At 40.6% G+C, this 20,074-nt stretch overlaps 1 protein-coding gene across 4 annotated transcripts in view; it reads left to right on the top strand.

Annotated features, from left to right (window-relative positions):
- Positions 1–20,074, top strand: part of LOC139758393 (uncharacterized) — a 120,367-nt gene that overhangs the window by 75,756 nt on the left and 24,537 nt on the right. For 3 of the 4 annotated variants that reach the window (XM_071679758.1, XM_071679749.1, XM_071679768.1), the window contains exons 11-13: positions 7,502–7,702; positions 10,270–10,512; positions 17,550–17,681. In XM_071679758.1, coding sequence (XP_071535859.1) covers positions 7,502–7,702; positions 10,270–10,512; positions 17,550–17,681 — 576 coding nt within the window. The remainder of the gene's footprint in view (positions 1–7,501; positions 7,703–10,269; positions 10,513–17,549; positions 17,682–20,074) is intronic. The other variant, XM_071679777.1, reaches the window with a different exon arrangement.

Below are 20,074 nucleotides of genomic sequence, written 5' to 3'. Positions count from 1 at the left end.
CGGGGGGTATTTAGGGATACAGCGCAGGCATGAACAAGAGATACATGTGGCATATGTATGGTTAGAGGTGGGCAGATTAGAAATGTTAGGGAGTGGTAGGATGAAGAAGTAAAGTTGCTAGTGACAAAAAGAGAGAGGGATATGGGTGGTAATTAGAAATACTTATGATCAAGTATGAGAAAAAAAAGATCGAGTATGGGTGTTATTGATAGGTAATTTGTCATGGGTGTATGGCACATGTATGAGTATGAAGAGAGGAAAGTAAGTAGTTCCATGTGAAGGCTGGCTTGTAATGACAGCTCATCTTTCAACATCCATATTCATTTTTACCACAACAGTCTAGAGCTCATTTTCGTACACTCATTCACACACTCCTATGGCCCCTGTGTCAGAATTAATGCTACCTCTTCCTTGTTTTCTCACCAAACCCTGACTCTATTCTTAAGGCATTTAGCAACCAGTCCTCCCCTTTACCCTTGAGCTTTGTTTTACTTTCAGTCAGGACATCCAGGTTTCTTTCCAAACATACTACCTGTCTCTTTTTTTCTTCTCATCTTGGTTACATACACACACTCACATTTAGACACACCAGCTTGAACATTCGAGGAACGATGAGCACTCTCTGTTTAGCTCCTCCTTTTGTTCCAGCCCCCTGCTTCCACCCCTTTTAGTTGCCTGCTATGATATACAGGGAATGCAGAGGGAGAATTCTTTGTTTTGTTCTTCAGGTTTAGCTGACAGTGTTGGTGAGTTGGTGAGGTAGTTAAATGCAAGGATTTTGGAGAGAGGTACATGTGTGCAGTCTGTTAACGATGGGAGGACCTGGGAGATGAGTCAGTTAATGTTTGACAAGGTATTTGTAACAAACTTAAGTGCAAAGCTACAGAAACTGGTGTGAAAGTCTGGGAAAGTTTGTGAAAGGAGAAAGTTGAAAGTTGGTGGAACTAAAAGTGTGGCTTTAAAGTTAGCAATAGCAGTGTCATAATCAGTGAGATTAGGAGGTGCTGCCACTGCAGTGGGGGCTTGATAATTGGAAATAGTTGAATTTCAGTGCCTCAAGGTGATACTTTAGTGTTCTGGAGTATCCAGGTATCACCGTGCCTTCTCTTAGTGACTTTAATAGTACACCTGTAGGGGTGGGACTCCATCAGGGCAATAGCTTTCTAAAACAAACACTTAAGGTGTGCTGAGGTTTTAGTTTTTTGGACAGTCTGAGAGCCCCTCTGCCTCTTGGTGCTGGAGTTGCATTCTGCCAATTGCCTGTCAAGGGAAGGCTTAGAAGCAACACCACTCCTGCTGGTGAGTAAAAGGGATGAGCAAATGAGAATAATGGCTGTGAATGTTAATGGGATGACTGGTGAGAATAAATGGAGGGAGCATGTGAATAGATTTAAAAGTTATAGTTTGGATGTGCTGGGTTTTTAGGAAACCCATATGCTTGGGCAGGTTGTATGGATTGAAAAGTTGTAGGAGGGAATGGAAGGAGGAGTAGTATGGATAGAAATGAAGGAAAGTTATCAGGGAAGAGGGAAAGACGGATTTGCAATTGTGCTGTTAGTGAGAGTTTGCGAAGATGTTACAGAGGATGGATGGAATGGATCAAGAATGATGTCAGTGACAGAAAAAATTGAAATTGTGAAGTATGTGTGTGTATGTGTATATGCACCTGTGACTACAGAGACTGTGAGAGGTAAGTATGAAATGAAGCATTTCGGGAGAAATTTGAATGACTATAAGTAGGTTTGAGAAGGCAAGAAAGATGTTTATAATAGGTGATATGAATGCAAATGTGGAATGTGATGAAATTAGCTAGAGGTAAATGGGACATGCCAGAAGTAAATGAGAATGGAAGTTATTGTGTGGATGTCGCTGAGATGGGTTTATTCCTTGCAATTAACTTTTTTCAACACAAGATGATCCACAGATATAGATGGATGAGAAATGATGGAAAAGAAAAATAAGATTGGATGAAAGGTTGAGAAAGGTTGTGCTAGATGCAAGAATTGTGAGAGGATTCTTTGGAGATTCTGACCATTTTCCAGTTCTTGTGGAGGTAAGTATCAAGGAGAAGTGGTGGTATGATGTAAGGAAGGATGGAGAGGTAAAACTGTAGGCAAACAAGAGGATGAATCAAAGAATGCAAGGAGGAGTAATTAAGAAAGATGACTAAAAGTTTAGAAGAATATTTTAAATGTAGGGATGTTGTTATGTGTTAATTAGGTGTTTAGAATGTTCAGGGAAAGATTGTTAAAGTTTGTTTAATTAGTAGTTGGATACAAGGTCATGAGATATAAGAACTAAAGGGGAAAGTGTGGTGGATGGATGAGATTAGAATCGTTGTGGAAGAGAAAAAGAAAGGCATGTGGTAGATTGCTCAAATGGAATGTATAAATGGATATTCAGCAAAGGAGGAGGGAAGAATATAAGATGCATAAGCAGAATGTTAAGAAGCTGATAGAGGAAAGCAAAGAAAGAGTAGATGAGGATTTTTGAAGAAAGTTTAGCCAAAAGTTTAGGGAAAATATGAAATTTTTCTGGAAGGATGTGGAAAAGAAAAGAGGTGGATGTAAGAGTGGAAATGTAAATGAGAGAAGTAAGGAAGGGGATTTGACGAATTAACAGGAGAAAGTGAAAGGAAGACGGAAAGAGTATTTCGAAGGACAATGTGGAGGGTGAGGCAGCAGTTGTTACATGCATGGGTATGGAGGATGGAAGGAAAAGGATACAAATGCTGGGGCTTTTAGCAAGAAGTGAGATAGAAAAGGCAATGATAAGGTTGAAGGTAGGAATGGCACCTGGAGTGGATGGAGTTATGGCTGGAATATTGAAGTATGGAGGAGAAAGTGTAACTGAGTGGATGTATTTGATAAGTAATTTTGCCTGGAAGCAGAAGTTTGTGTCTGAGGACTGGATGAAAGGTATTTGTTCCTTTATTCAAAGGAAAGATGCTAAGGATGTATGTAGCAATTATACCAGGAAAAGTGTATGCAAGAGTGTTGATTGATTGAGTGATAGGAGTGACTGAATAATAATAAGTGAAGAGCAAGAGGATTTAGGGAAGGTAGGGTATGTGCAGATCATTTTTTATTGTGAGAATGATTGTGGAAGGGTATCTAGTGAAACTTTTGTGGATCTGAAGCAAGCGTATGGGAGAGTCGATTGGAGTGCTGTATGGGATGTGTGGGTTAGGAGGGACAATTGTTGAAGGGTGTGAAAACCTTCTATAGGATAGCAAATGCATGTGCAGTAGTGGATGGAGAGTTGAGGGAAAGTTTCAGTATACATGTGGGTATGAGGCAGGGCTGTGTGATGTCACTGTGGCTTTTGAACATATTTATGGATGGAGTAGTGAGAGATGAAAGCAAAATTAGGGAAAAGAGTTGCAGTGATGGAATGTGGTGATGAAGTATGGTCGCTAGTAACAAGCCTGTTTGTAGATGATACTGTGTTGTTTGCTAAGAGTGAAGAGGAGTTGCAAAAGGGTGTAAGTGTGTTTTATTATGTGTGTAAGCAGAGGTGACTGAAGGTAAATGCAGGTAAAAGTAAAAGTAATGGTGTTTGAAAGGAAGCATAATGAAAATGCAAATGCAAAGCCCTATAGAGTGAGAGAAGAAAGTGTCCTAAACTAGGTTAAATATATGGGGGGAGAAAGACTGGAAGAGATGACAGAATTTAAGCATTTAGAAGCTATCTTGGGTAAGTTTGGTGATGTAAAAGGAGAGATAAGGGAGAGAGGAGTGCAAGGTAGAAGAGTCACTGGGTCCCATAATAGAGTAATGAAGGGTAGAAATGTAAGGAAGTGAAGAAAGGATTAAGTGCAGCATAGTCCTCCTAACCTTGACCAGTGCAACCAAAACATGGACATAGAATGAGTCACAGGTCAGGAATCCAGGCTTTGGAAATGAGCTATTTGAGAGGAACATTTGGTTTGACTAGATGGAATTAAGAAAGAAATGAGGGGTGTAAGAGAGATTAGGTTTGGCAGGGAATGCAAAAGGAATGAATTGCAGTGTCAGAGGGGGTGAAATGCAGTACTTTGAGGTGGTTTGGACATGAGGAAAAATGCAAGTTGGGGACTTAACAAGGAGGATGTATGATAATATGATTAAAGACATTTTTGGAAAAGGAAGACCTCCTGTGACATGGGGAAATAGAGTTGAAGAATACTGGAGGGAGAGAAATGGAGGAAGAACCTAGAATGGTATATGCAAGGGAGGTATGTAAGGACAAGAATAAGTGGGGACTTGCTATGGCTACCCCCTTGATGGGAGTTCCCAGAGGGAACAGGCATCAGAGATATAGATTGATAGATGACCAGATAGATAGATAGATAGATAGATAGATAGATAGAAGGTGGTTGGAGTGTGAGTTTGAACAAAGAGAACTAGGAGGAAGTGGAGTGTATTAGATACCTAGGATTGGACATAGCAGCCAGTGAAACAATGGAAGATTTGGTGTAGAGGTAAGGTCATGTGTGCATTTAGAAGTGTGTAGAGTGGGCAAAGGTGGGAATGTATGATGGTATAGTAGTCCTGACGGTATTATGTGGAAGCAAGGCATCCATTTTAGATGCAGTCTCATCCCCAATCTTGAGAATTTCAACTGCAGCTTCATCCACTCCAGCTGCTTTGCCATGCTTCCTCTTATGCAAGCTATGGTTCCTGATTACTGCAAAGTAGTTGAGACAAAAATGATAATGTAAGATAAACCCAGTCACATGAACAGTCATATGGACACATGTTTACTATATACTGACATTTGTATCAAACACTAGAATTAGAGTTTCAAGGAACATCACAAAACCATCAACAATATGTTTTGTCCTTTTGCCTCTGATCTGTGTAAGTCTTTAAAACAAACCAGTCTAAGGTTATTTGTATTATAATGCTTAGAGAAGTAAGTAATGATATGAATATCAAAATAGATAAAAGATAATGTAATCTATGAACAAAATTTATTCCTGGGTCATTATACTGCAAGGCAAATAATGATACATAATTGTTTACATAATACTGAGAAAAAATAAGGTATAGGAATAATTGACGTTACTCCAGCAGGTTATTAATAACACCAGTACTATCAAGACAGTAGAAGGAATGAACCTGCTTTAGCAGGCAATAGCGATTATGTATAATAAAATAAAAAGAAAATTATTATTATGCATAATCACTGTTTCCCACATCAGCGAGGTAGTGCCAGGAAACACACGAAGAGTGGCCCATTCATTCATATACTCATATATACACATAAACACCCACATACGCATACATATACATATCAACATATACATACATGGTGAGGTGCCAGAGGATTGGCGGAATGCATGCATAGTGCCATTGTACAAAGGCAAAGGGGATAAAGGTGAGTGCTCAAATTACAGAGGTATATGTTTGTTGAGTATTCCTGGGAGATTATATGGGAGGGTATTGATTGAGAGGGTGAAAGCATGTACAGAGCATCAGATTGGGGAAGAGCAGTGTGGTTTCAGAAGTGGTAGAGGATGTGTGGATCAGGTGTTTGCTTTGAAGAATGTATGTGAGAAATGCTTAGAAAAGCCAATTGATTTGTATGTAGCATTTATGGATCTGGAGAAGGCATATGATAAGAGTTGATAGAGATGTTCTGTGGAAGATATTAAGAATATATGGTGTGGGAGGCAAGTAGCTATAAGCAGTGAAAAGCATTTATCAAGGATGTAAGGCATGTGTACGAGTAGGAAGAGAGGAAAGTGATTGGTTCTCAGTGAATGTTGGTTTGCGGCAGGGATGCATGATGTCTACATGATTGTTTAATTTGTTTATGGATAGGGTTGTTAGGGAGGTGAATGCAAGAGTTTTGGAGAGAGGGGCAAGTATGCAGTCTGTTGTGGATGAGAGAGCTTGGGAAGTGAGTCAGTTGTTGTTCGCTGATGATACAGTGCTGGTGGCTGATTTGTGTGAGAAACTGCAGAAGCTGGTGACTGAGTTTGGTAAAGTGTGTGAAAGAAGAAAGCAGAGAGTAAATGTGAATAAGAGCAAGGTTATTAGGTACAGTAGGGTTGAGGGACAAATCAATTGGGAGGCATGTTTAAGTGGAGAAAAACTGGAGGAAGTGAAGTGTTTTAGATATCTGGGAGTGGATTTAGCAGTGGATGGAACTATGGAAGCAGAAGTAAGTCACAGGGTAGGGGAGAGGTGCAAAAGTTCTGGGAGCTTTGAGAAATGTGTGGAAGGCGAGAACATTATCTCGGAAAGCAAAAATGGCTATGTTTAAAGGAATAGTGGTTTCAACGATATTATAAGGTTGCGAGGCGTGGGCTATAGATAGAGTTGTGTGGAGGAGGGTGGATGTGCTGGAAATGAGATGATTGAGGACAATATGTGGTGTGAGGTAGTTTGATCGAGTAAGTAATAATAGGGTAAGAGAGATGTGTGGTAATAAAAAGAGTATGGTTCAGAGAACAGAAGAGGGTATTTTGAAATGGTTTGGTAACATGGAGAAAATGAGTGAGGAAAGATTGACCAATACGTTATATGTGTCAGAGATGGAGGGAACGAGGAGAAGTGGTAGACCAAATTGGAGGTGGAAAGATGGAGTGAAAAAGATTTTGAGTGATCAGGGCCTGAACATGCAGGAGGGTGAAAGGCGTGCAAGGAATAGAGTGCATTGGAACGATGTGGTATACCGGGGTCGACGTGCTGTCAATGGATTGAACCAGGGCATGTGAAGCGTCTGGGGTAAACCATGGAAAGTTCTATGGGGCCTGGATGTGGAAAGGGAGCTGTGGTTTCGGTGCATTATTACATGACAGCTAGAGAGTGAGTGTGAACGAATGTGGCCTTTGTCGTCTTTTCCTAGCTCTACCTCGCGCTCATGAGGGGGAGGGGGTCGTTTTTTCATGTGTGGCGAGGTGGCGATGGGAATGAATAAAGGCAGACTATGAATTATGTACATGTGTATATATGTACATGTCTGTGTGGGTATATATATGTATACGTTGAGATGTATAGGTATGTATATTTGTGCTTGTGGACATGTATGTATATACACGTGTATGTGGGTGGGTTAGGCCATTCTTTCGTCTGTTTCCTTGCGCTACCTCGCTAACGCGGGAGACAACAACAAAGCAAAATAAATAATGAATGTATATATTTTCATACATTTTTGCCATTTCCCGCATTAGTGAGGTAGTGTTAAGAATAGAGGACTGAGCTTTAGAGGGAATATCCTCACTTGGCCCCTTTCTCTGTTCCTTCTTTTGGAAAATTAAAAACGGGAGGGGAGGATTTTATATATGTGGATAGAATGCCAGCAGTCCACATATAAGTGTGACAGAAAAAAACGGAAATCTACCTGAGTCTGATGAGTGCAACTGAACAACCACTGGAACAGAAGGTAGTGTCATTTGAACAGACTGGTATTGATTAGAAGTATGATACATTTGACATACAAAGCAATTTCCAAGAATATTTGATCTAGGTGTTACTGTTGCAGTGATAGTAATTCATATTGATTTTTCCAGAATGTACGTTTGGTGATTGTATAAATTTTCGCGACAAGGCACGCATGCCTTGTTCAGAACGTTGTGGTCGTCCATTTTATTTTTGTTGCAAGAAACCCCTAAATGATGGTCTAGTGGAGTGTGCCAGGAGGGAGAATTGTCCTTTAGGAGCTTGGTTTCACCTTAACAAAAGGTGCTCAGGCTTGGTTGAGGCTCCTGAGGGTAAGTTAACCTTGCTGTGTTGAGTTACTTTCTGAGTCTGACTTCAAATCCATTCTCGTTAAATTTTGTTTGGGAATAAGACTGATTCAAATTGCTTGACATCACTAATTGTTGTTGCATCTGTTGCTGTTGTATTACTTTATGTTGCTTATTGACCATTTCACCCTTGCTGTGCAGTTCCTCAGAAATTACCCCATTGTATGAAAAAATATCTTGCTGAAGATTTCCATATCATATCTTGATGAAGAAAATTCACAAAAAAGTAATGTATTTTACTCTGTCTTGATATGGGGCTGGGATGGGTTGGTGGCATGGAGGCTTAATATCTATGCAAGTATATGATAATTATGGTTCTTTTCCAAATTTATTTTCATTCTGTGTGTACATCATCATGTTCCAGAAATGTTTTTCAGGCATGATGCTACACTTCCCATAAGCATTACTAATGTATTTTTTACATATTATGCGTATTCCATACATTAGTATATTTTCATAAATTCTATGTATGTTTTTATCCCTGTGGTAGGGGAAAAAGAATTGTAGCACTATATTCTCTGCATTTCGTGGAGGATGACTAAATGGGGCAGAGTGGAGGGCTAGAACTGCTCACTCCTTCTTGTACTTCAGTTTCTAAAAGATGGAATAGGAGGAGGCAAGCAATGAGTGTTCATTCTCCATGAAGGCTCAGGCTAGGGTTTCTAAATGTGTGGATGTAACCAAGATGAGAAAAGAGGAGAGATAAGTAGCATGTTTGAGGTAAGAAACTGGGATGTTCTGGCTCAGAGTGAAGCAAATTTCAAGAGTAAAGGGGGGGAATGGTTTGGAAATGTCTTCGGGGTGAAGTCAGTGGTTGGTGAAAGGACAAGAGCTAAGAGAAGAGTAGCACTACTGAAACAGGAGTGTGAGAGTGTGGTAAAGTTTAAGAAAGCATTCTCTTGACTGATGTGGGTAGAACTGTAAGTGGATGGCAAGAGATGAGTGATCATTAGTGCTTGTACAATTGGCCATGAGAAGAAAAATCTTAAGAGGCAAATGTTTTGGAAGCAGCTGTTTGCGTGTGTCAACAGTTTTGATGTAAGAGACTAGGTATTAGTATGGGTGCTTTGAAGTAATGTGGCAGTTAAGGGTATACTTAGGGGTGTGGATTTTCCAGTGTTATGAATGGAAATGGTGAACAGCTTGTGGAGTTGTGTGCTGAAAAAGGACTTATACAAATATACATATTTAAGTTGGAGAGATGGTACATAGGCATTATTGGATTACATATTGATTGATAGGCATTTGAAAGAGCGACTTTTGAAAGGAAATATGCTGAGTGGGGTGGCTGGTGGGATGTCTGATCACCGTCTTGTGGTGAGGTTTAAGAGTGGTAGAGGTTTTTGGGAAAGAGGAAATAGTGTTAGTGAGAATTGGTGGTGAAAGTATGTGAGTGAATGATTATATCCTAGCAAATATCATCAGTTTTCTTTTGGCATCCATCAGATACAAATAAAACATAAACCCACTCACCACATTGTTCATCCAACCCTTCCCCAGCAAAACCGAATGGAGTATGTATCATAAGATGTATACATGACATTCTCTTCACATTTGCAGTATCAGCACAGATAATATGAAAACTAAGAACTCGTAGAATGTTAACCTGGACAAGATGTGGTCAATGAAAAGAAACCCTTTTCATTTTCAACAAACTTTGTAAATAGACAATTAGACAATATGCTTCCTTAGCCTGGTCCCCCACACGATCTAAAACCAAGTCACAAAAACTCCAAGCAGTACAGACCCAAGTTCTGTGAACCATAACAGGGTGCTTACATACCACCACTATAGATAATCTTACATGCAGATACCCAGATCCTATCACTAAGGCACATATAGACATCGCAAGCATTCAGTTTATTGATGCCCAACATGACATAGCTCCTCCCTGCAACCCCCTCTCAAACTTCCCACCCCAACCCAGAAATAGAAACTCATTACAGCCTTACATTTAAGGTGCATAAGCAAATCCTTTGTACACTAGTTAGTACATGTATAACCAAACGTTCATTTGCATATTACCCTACTAATGCCATTCTCAGCACACCTTCTCGCAAGAGAAGTCTTTCCGAATCTGCACTACTTGAAGGATCATGTCCTTCTATCATGGCCCTGGTGACCACCCATCGCCATAAGCCTACAAACAGAATACATCCCACACAAGTTCCTTCTAGTATATTCTTTCAGCATCCTTGACTGCTCATCACTGGCTCAGTATACAACTCCCTGAGGTCATGGGGGTTGCCTGGACAGTGATGTGGTGGACTGCGTGAAATCTTAAGGTTGCAGCGATAAAAGTAATGTAGTCATTTGTGGTATCATCTGGGCTACTAAGATTTATTTATAAGGATCTTTTCTGTAATTTGTGGATCAAAGTAGACAGGTATTTCAAATTCAAGTATCTACAGTTTAGGCCCAGAGAAGTCTATAAAAGTTTAATTCTTAACTCAGACCATTAGAGATCATTTGTTTCCAGTTCCATGTATATCCATTTCAGGCATTTTAAATGATTCTTGATTCTTTGACAGATGATTGGTTGTGTAATACCTGTGCATTCCAAAGACAAATATCGGGCTTTGTAGAAAAATCAGATAATTTGTGGGAATATCATCGCGGATTGTTGTGGTATTGCCTTTTCTTCTGGGTAGGCCATGCAGCTGAGAAGCAGGGTAATGGTTGGCTTCTCCATGCTGTGTGGAAGATATCAATGCCAATATTTGAGAGTCGAGGATACTCTGAGTATCTTTCCCAAGGATACTCATTTCTTTCTGGTAAGTTTTCAATATTGCACTTATGGTATCAGAGAGAAATGTCTTGGAGAGTACAGCTATTTCTAGATTGTGCTGGCATAGCCGCTAATTGATGTCTGTTGCATGTTGGACACAAAAAGCATTATAATCATAATGGGATGCTATAGTTGTCTTTTGCTCCAGCTTTTATTCAGTCCAGGGTCTCAGCTTGACAGAAGTGATAGGCTAATCATATATCACGAATACACCAGTCATCCCTGTTAGCTTTAGGATAAAATCAAAGTTTCTTGGTTTACAGTTTTATTCCTCATCTTAGGGCCTATATAGATTATGTTAATATTTACATTTGCGAACAGCAGCAGTATGTACACAATTATTTATGGTACAATATTGGATTTTATCTTTGCGAGAAACATGTTCAGGTAACTTATTTCATTTGTTCTTATTACACATTCTGTTGGTACCACTTATATTTTTTGAGAATTTTTTTTTTTTCACTTGCTTTACCTTCGATACAGAAAAAAGAAATCCAGATTTTGTTACATTTATTACATTCTGTCCCACATTTCTTTCTGTTTCCATGATAGTTTGTACTTTATTTGCAAATAGAGTTTATGTTTTACAGTGGATAGCATTTTTCACTTTTATGGTCTCAGAATTTTCACATTATTTAGCTCAGTACCATCCTGTGTAAGAATTAGCCAAAGTTTTGTATGTAAGTAGATCATATGTGCATAGTTCATGAATGAAACTGAAATAGACTTGGAGATAAGCGTTGAAGCCTTGATTTCGTGTGACCTCATGTGTTAGTAATAACCGAGTATGAAGTGTCGTACCCATGGTTTTTAAACGTTGCATATCTGTATCTGTTATTTATTATTTTTATTTTGCTTTGTCGCTGTCTCCCGCATTAGCGAGGTAGCGCAAGGAAACAGACGAAAGAATGGCCCAACCCCCCTACATACACATGTATATACATACACGTCCACACACGCAAATATACATACCTATACATCTCAATGTACACATATATATATACACACACAGACATATACATATATACACATGTACATAATTCATACTATCTGCCTTTATTTGTTCCCATCGCCACCTCGCCACACATGGAATAACAACCCCCTCCCCCCTAATGTGAGCGAGGTAGCGCTAGTAAATGACACCAAAGGCCCCATTCATTCACACTCAGTCTCTAGCTGTCATGTAATAATGCACCGAAACCTAAGCTCCCTTTCCACATCCAGGCCCCACAGAACTTTCCATGGTTTACCCCAGACGCTTCATATGCCCTGGTTCAATCCATTGACAGCACGTCGACCCCGGTATACCACATCGTTCCAATTCACTCTATTCCTTGCACGCCTTTTACCCTCCTGCATGTTTAGGCCCCGATCACTCAAAATCTTTTTCACTCCATCTTTCCACCTCCACTTTGGTCTCCCACTTCTCCTCATTCCCTCCACCTCTGACACATATATCCTCTTGGTCAATCTCTCCTCACTCATTCTCTCCATGTGACCAAACCATTTCCAAACACCCTCTTCTGCTCTCTCAACCACACTCTTTTTATTTCCACACATCTCTCTTACCCTTACATTACTTACTCGATCAAACCACCTCACACCACATATTGTCCTCAAACATCTCATTTCCAGCACATCCACCCTCCTGCGCACAACTCTGTCCATAGCCCACGCCTCGCAACCATATAACATTGTTGGAACCACTATTCCTTCAAACATACCCATTTTTGTTTTCGGAGATAATGTTCTCGACTTCCAAACATTCTTCAAGGCTCCCAGAATTTTCGCCCCCTCCCCCACCCTATGATTCACTTCCTGTTATATTTTGATAAGTTTTCACCTATTATGTGTATAAAGTGCATTTCATTTTTATTTGAACTGCTTATGTTTGCTGTGCATCTCACCAAGATGTAGTCTACACATCTACATTTTCATTTTATTCATAGATTTCATTGAAAATTATCTGAGTGAGTGTGTTAGCAGCTTTGATGCACGAGACTAGGTTATAGTGATGGGTGATTTAGATACGAAGGTGAGTAATGTGGCAGTTGAGGGTATAACTTGTGGACATGGGATGTTCAGTGCTATAAATGGAAATGGTGAAGAGCTTGTGGATTTGTGTGCTGAAAATGGACTGGTGATTGGGAATACCTGGTTTAAAAGGAGAGATGTACATAAGTATACGTATGTGAGTAAGAGAGATGGTCAAAGGGTGTCATTGGATTACTTGTTAGTTGATAGGTGTGTAAAAGAGAGACTTTTGGATGTCATTATGCTGAGAGGGACAGCCAAGAGGGATATCAAAGGGTGTTATTGGATTACTTGTTAATTGATAGGCATGTAAAAGAAAGACTTTTAGATGTTAATATGCTGAGAGGGGTGTCTGATCACTGTCTTGTGGAGGCGAAGGTGAAGATTTGTAGAGGTTTCCAGAGAAGAACAGAGAATGTTAGGGAGAAGAGGTTGGTGACAGCAAGTGAGCTTAGAAAGGAGACTTGTGTGAGTAAGTACCAGGAGAGATTGAGTGTAGAATGGCAAAAGGTGAGAGCAAATGACGTAAAGGGAGTGGGTGAGGAATGGGATATATTTAGGGAAGCAGCAATGGCTTGCACAAAAGATGCATGTGGCATGAGAAAGGTGGGAGGTAGGCAGATTAGAAAGTGTAGTGAGTGGTGGGATGAAGAAGTAAGGTTATTAGTGAAAGAGAAGAGAGAGATATTTGGACGATATTTGCAGGGAAGTAGTGCAAATGACTGGGAGATGTATAAAAGAAAGTGGCAGGTCAAGAGAAAGTTGCAAGAGGTGAAAAAGAGGGCAATGAGAGTTGGGGTGAGAGGGTATCATTACATTTTAGGGAGAATAAAAAGATGCTTTGGAAGGAGGTAAGTAATGTGCACAGGACGAGAGCAAATGGGAACATCGGTGAATGGGGCAAGTGGGGAGGTAATAACAAGTAGTGATGAAGTGAGAAGGAGATGGAATGAGTATTTTGAAGGTTTGTTGAATGTTTTTGATGATAGAGTGGCAGATATAGGGTGTTTTGGGTGGGGTGGTGTGCGAAGTGAGAGGGTCAGGGAGAATGATTTGGTAAACAGAGAAGAGGTGGTGAGAGCTTTATGGAAGGTGAAATCTGGCAAGGTGGCAAGTTTGAATAGTATTGCAGTGGAATTTATTAGAAAAGGGGTGACTGTGTTTTTGATTTGTTGGTAAGGATATTCTATGTATGTACGGACCATGGTGAAGTGTCTGATGATTGGTGGAATGCATGCATAGTGCCATTGCACAAAGGCAAAGGGGATAAAGGTGAGTGTTCAAACTACAGAGACATAAGTTTGATGAGTATTCCTGGGATATTATTTGGGAGGGTATTGATTGAGAGGGCGAAGGCATGTACAGAGCATCAGATTGGGGAGGAGCATTGTGGTTTCCAAAGGGGTAGAGGATGTTTGGATCAGGTGTTTGCTTTGAAGAATGTATGTGAGAAATACTTAGAAAAACAAATGGATTTGTATGTAGCATTTATGGATTTGGAGGAGGCATGTCATAGGGTTGATAGAGATGCTCTGTGGAAAGTTTTAAGAGTATATGGTGTGGAAGGTAAGTTGCTAGAAGCAGTGAAAAGTTTTTATCGAGGATGTAAGGCATGTGTACGAGTAGGAAGAGAGGAGAGTGATTGGTTCCCAGTGAATAACAGTCTGCGGCAGGGGTGTGTGATGTCCCCATGGTTGTTTAATTTGTTTATGAATGGGGTTATTAGGGAGGTAAATGCAAGGGTTTTGGAGAGAGGGACAAGTATGCAGTCTGTTGGGGATGAGAGGACCTGGGAAGTGTCAGTTGTTGTTCGCCGATGATACAGCTCTAGTGACTGATTCGTGTGAGAAACTGCAGAGGTTGTTGACCGAGTTTGGAAAAGTGTATGAAAGTAGAAAGTTGAGAGTAAATGTGAATAAGAGCGAGGTTGTTAGGTTCACTAGGGTTGAAAGACAAGTTAATTGGGATGTAAGTTTGAATGGAGAAAAACTGGAGGAAGTGAAGTATTTTAGGTATCTGGGAGTGGACATAGCAGTGAATGGAATCATGGAAGCGGAAGTGAGCCATACGGTGGGGAAGGGGGTGAAGGTTCTGGGAGTAATGAAGCATGTCTGGAAGGAGAGAATGTTATATCAGAGAGCAAAAATGGGTATGTTTGAAGGAATAGTAGTTCCAACAATGTTATATGGTTGCGAGGCATGGGCTATTGACAGTATTGTATGGAGGAGGGTTGATGTGTTGGAAATGAAATGTTAGAGGACAATATGTGGTTTGAGGTGGTTTGATCAAGTAAGTAATGAAAGGGTAAGAGGGATGTATGGTAATAAAAGTAGTGTGGTTGAGAGAGCTGAAGAGGGTGTGTTCAAATGGTTTGGACACATGAAGAGAATGAGTGAGGAAAGATGACAAAGAGGATATATGTGTTAGAGGTGGAGGGAAGAAGGAGAAGCAGGAAACCAAATTGGAGGTGGAAAGATGGAGTGAAAAAGATTGTGAGTGATTGGGCCTGAACGTACAGGAGGGTCAAAGGTGTGCAAGGAATAAAGTGAATTGGAATGATGTGGTATACCGGAGTCGACATGTTTTCAATGGATTAAACCAAGGCATGTGAAGTGTCTGGGGTAAACCATTAAATTTTAGGGAGAATAAAAGATGCTTTGGAAGGAGGTAAATAAAGTGCTTAAGACAAGAGAACAAATGGGAACATCAATGAAGGGCTAATGGGGAGGTAATAACAAGTAGTGGTGAAGTGAGAAGGTGATGGAGCGAGTATTTTGAAGGTTTGTTGAATGTTTGATGATAGAGTGGCAGATATAGGGTGTTTTGTTGAGGTGGTGTCCAAAGTGAGAGGGTCAGGGAGAATGGTTTAGTAAACAGAAGAGGTAATGAAAGCTTTGTGAAAAATGAAAGCTGGCAAGGCAGCGGGTTTGGATGGTATTGCAGTGGAATCTATTAAAAAAGGGGGGTGACTGTGTTGTTGACTGATTGGTAAGAATATTCAGTGTATGCCTGGTTCATGGTAAAGTGCCTGAGGATTGGCGGAATGCATGCATGGTGCCATTGTACAAAGGCAAAGGGGATAAAGGTGAGTGTTCAAATTACAGAGGTATAAGTTTGTTGAGTATTCCTGGGAAATTATGTGGAAGGGTATTGATTGAGAGGGTCAAGGCATGTACAGAGCATCAGACTGGGGAAGAGCAGTGTGGTTTCAGAAGTGGTAGAGGATGTGTGGATCAGGTGTTTGCTTTGAAGAATGTATGTGAGAAATATTTAAAAAAGAAATGTATGTAGCATTTATGGATCTGGAGAAGGCATGTGATAGGGTTGATGGAGATGCCTTATGGAAGGTATTAAGAGTGTATGGTGTGGGAGGTAAGTTGCTAGAAGCAGAGAAAAGTTTTTATCAAGGATGTAAGGCATGTGTACAAGTAGGAAGAGAGGAAATTGATTGGTTCCTAGTGACTGTCGGTTTGCGGCAGGGGTGTGTGATGTCTCCATGGTTGTTTAATTTGTTCATGGATGGGGTTGTTAGGGAGGTGAATGCAAGAGTTTTGGAGAGAGGGGCAAGCTTGCGGTCTGTTGTGGATGAGAGGGCCTGGGAAGTGAGTCAGTTGTTGTTCGCTGATGATACAGTGCTGGTGGCTTATACGGGTGAGAAACTGCCGAAGTTGGTGACCGAGTTTGGTAAAGTGTGTGAAGGAAGGAAGCTGAGAGTAAATGTGAATAAGAGCAAGGTTATCAGGTTCAGTAGGATTGAGGGACAAGTTAATTGAGAGGTAAGTTTGAATGGAGAAAAACTGGAGGAAGTGAAGTATTTTAGATATCCAGGAGTGGATTTAGCAGCGGATGGAACCGTGGAATCGGAAGTGAGTCACAGGGTGAGGGAGGGGGCGAAGGTTCTAGGAGCATTGAAGAATGTGTGGAAGGTGAGAACGTTATCTTGAAGAGCAAAAATGGGCATGTTTGAAGGAATAGTGGTTCCAACAGTGTTATATGGTTGCGAGGCTTGGGCTATAGATAGGTTGTGCGGAGAAGAGTGGATGTGTTGGAAATGAAATGTTTGAGGACAGCATGTGGTAGGACGTCATTTGATTGAGTGAGTAATGAAAAGGTAAGGGAGATGTGTGGTACTAAAAAGAGTGTGGTTGAGAGAGCAGAAGAGGGTATATTGAAATGGTCTGTTCACATGGAGAGAATGGGTGAGGAAAGATTGATGAAGAGGATGTATGTGTCAGAGGTGGAGGGAACGAGGAGAAATGGGAGACCAAATTGGAGGTGGAAGGATGGAGTGAAAAAGATTTTAAGCGATCGGGGTCTGAACATACAGGAGGGTGAGAGGCATGCAAGGAATAGAGATCATTGAAACAATGTGGTATACCAGGGCCGATGTGCTGTCAGTTGATTGTACCAGGGCATGTGAAACGTCTGGTGTAAATCATGGAAAGGTTTGAGGGGCCTGGATGTGGAAAGGGAGTTATGGTTTCGGTGCATTACACATAACAGCTAGAGATTGAGTGTGAATGAATGTGGCCTTGTTCTTTCCTAGCACTACCTTGTGCGTGCACACTGTGGGAAGGGGAGTGCCATTTTATGTGTTGCAGGGTGGCGATGGGTATGGATGAAAGCAGCAAGAATGGATATGTACATGTGTATATATATGTATATGTCTGTGTATGTATACGTTGAAATGTATAGGTATGTATATGTGCATGTGTGGGCTTTTATGTATATACACATATGTATGTGGATGGGTTGGGCCATTCTTTCATTTGTTTCCTTGAGCTACCTCGATAATGCGGGAGACAGTGACTGAATGTTAATAATAATAATAATGATAATGATAATGATATATGTATGTGTATGCCAACATTTTAGAGTTCTTTGTTACATGCCCTTTCATTGTTCAAGTTGCAAGAGTTACAGTTTGTGTTTGAAAGATATGTTTGTGTTCAAGTTTGGTAATATTTGAATGGCATATATTATTACCAGGTGTAGCTGGACGGATATCACGACTAGCTGCTCACGATACTGTTCACAATCGTACTGTTAACCTCATGGGTGGTGCTAATAATAACATGAGTTGGGATCGTGCCATGGAGCTCTTTAATCAGGAATTGTTGCGTGAGTATTTTTATGCATTTTCGTTCTGTGGTCTGTCCAGGAAGCTTGAGAGATTCGTATGGATATTTTCCAAGAAAACCCTTCCTGCCCCCAAAATTTTTGATGAGGAATTGCTGGCATTCCCCACCCTTCACTGCTTACTTAACCATGGTAGTGGCAGCTCGCTTGTTTTGGGCCTACTGTCAACCAGTCATGGATCCTTATACAGAGATGATGTCATCAGCATACTCTTGGCTCCTCAGTGTCCAGAACTCTTTAGGCTTCCGTACTGATACATGTGCTACCAAACTGGCTTTTTCCATTCCAAGGATCATTTTGCTTTCTCTTCCTCTTTTTAAACTCGTTATTTAGTTTATTGAGAGAATTGTGTTCCACATGTTATTCTTAAAGGAATGGAAGCATTTATCCCCTCTTCCTCCAATATTACTACTACATCCAATTCATGGTTCAACCATCCCTATTCTGAAGCCGATCAGACAATGGATCAAGCATATTGGGCTTGTGAAAACTCTCCTTCCTCTAGCTTCCATTCAGCTTTTATCTGCTTGTAATCACTGCAAGCACATTATCCATGAAGCGAAGGAATCCTTTATTCAAAGGAAGTCAATAACCTCTCCTCGTCATCCACTGATAGGTCTTTCTGGTCTTTAGCTAAGGGCACCTCTAACAACTTCTGTCACTCTAACCTTTCCCCTCACTTTTCCATTCTGATTACTATAGCTGTGTCTCCCATTGACAAAGCAACTCTCTTTGGTTCCTATTTTACCTCTGACTTCACCTTGGATGACTCAAACATTCCTTCACCCGCTGATGCTCCTCTTACTAATCCTGTGCCTCTTCCTGTAATCTCTTCAGACTTTCTGAAAAACACTTCATTCTCTGGACACAAGCAAGCTTTATAGTCCTGATAGCATCCATCCCCTTGTACTAAAAGAGTTTGCCTCTGAACTTGCACCTATGCTTGCTCGTCTGTTCTGTTTTTGTTTAGAATTCAAAACTTTTCCATTCTCCTTGGAAGCATGCCTTGATACAACCATCCCTAAGAAGGATGACCGTTCGCACCCCACTAACTATCATCCTATGTCTCTGACATCTACTATTTCAAAAATCTCTGAATCTCTCCTCAACTCCTATATCCTTAAACACCTCGAAAATCAGTCTTCTATCTAATCGCCATTATGGCTTCAGTAAGGCGAGATCCACTGGTGATATTCTTTCATATCTGACTAATGTGTGGTCATCATCACTGAAAGAATTTGGGGAGTTGTATGCAGTTGCCCTTGACATATCTAAGGCTTTTGACAGGGTGTGGCATTGGATTTTCATCTCTAAGCTCCCTTCTTTTAGCTTCCTCCCTCACTTTGCTCCTTCATATCTAACTTCCTCTCCAGCCAGTCTATCTTTGTGGTTGTTGTTGGATCAGCTTCCCCCCCTTTTCTCCATCAACAGCGGTGTCCCTCGTGGTTTTGTCTTGTCCCCTACACTTTTTCTCCTTTTTTTTTAATGATTTCCTCTTCTCCACAAATAACCCAGTACACTCATATGCTGATGACTCAACACTGCATTCATCCACATTCTTCAATTCGGCTCCCTCTTCTCTAACTCGATCTGTGTCTCGTTTTGACACAGCTCCCTCACTGAATTCAGACTTAGACAGGATATCTCTGTGGATTAGACAAAATCTTGTTAAGGTAATACCTTCAAGACCCAGTTTCCACATACATCTCGATTGAAAACTCCTCACAAATTTTGTCTCTCCATTGACGGCTCTGTAATTCCACTTCTTGACTCAATGAATATACTTGGTATTACTGTAACATCCACTCTCTCTTTGAAGCCTCACATTATGGGAATAGCTAAGGCCTGTTTAGGTGTTAAAACTTCTCTTCTGAACAGTTGCTGTGTTTATACAAGGGATTGATTTGTCCTTGTATGGGGTGATTCTAGTTCTGTATCCTTACTTGACAGTGGTCCAACTTATAAACTTTCCCAGGTGAACTTCCTAACTTCACTCCCTGCCCTATGCCACAATGTTGGTTCATTCTCCCTCTTCTTGAGGTATTACTTTGATTTTTGCTCCCAAGTGCTGCCTGCTCTATGGAAGGCATTTACACCATCCAGCAATTGTTTTCTACACCATATATCCTTAACACATCCACAAAGCTCTCTGCTGAAATTTGTCATATGCTTTCTCTAGATCCATAAAAGTTGCATAGAGTTTCTTACCTTTCATGAAATACTTTTCCATGATCATTTTTACCACAAAAATCCTATCCACGCATACCTACCTTTCCTAAAACCCCCTTGCTGTCCACTTATTCTGCATTCAGTCACTTCCATCACTGTCATTATTCTTGCATACACTTTTCTTGGTAGAGTTAACAAACTTTTTT

This window comes from Panulirus ornatus, chromosome 2 (assembly GCF_036320965.1).
Source record: "Panulirus ornatus isolate Po-2019 chromosome 2, ASM3632096v1, whole genome shotgun sequence".
Classification (NCBI taxonomy): domain Eukaryota; kingdom Metazoa; phylum Arthropoda; class Malacostraca; order Decapoda; family Palinuridae; genus Panulirus; species Panulirus ornatus.
The sequence above is the reverse complement of the archived record's forward strand: the minus strand, read 5'-3'. Positions and strand labels throughout refer to the sequence as shown.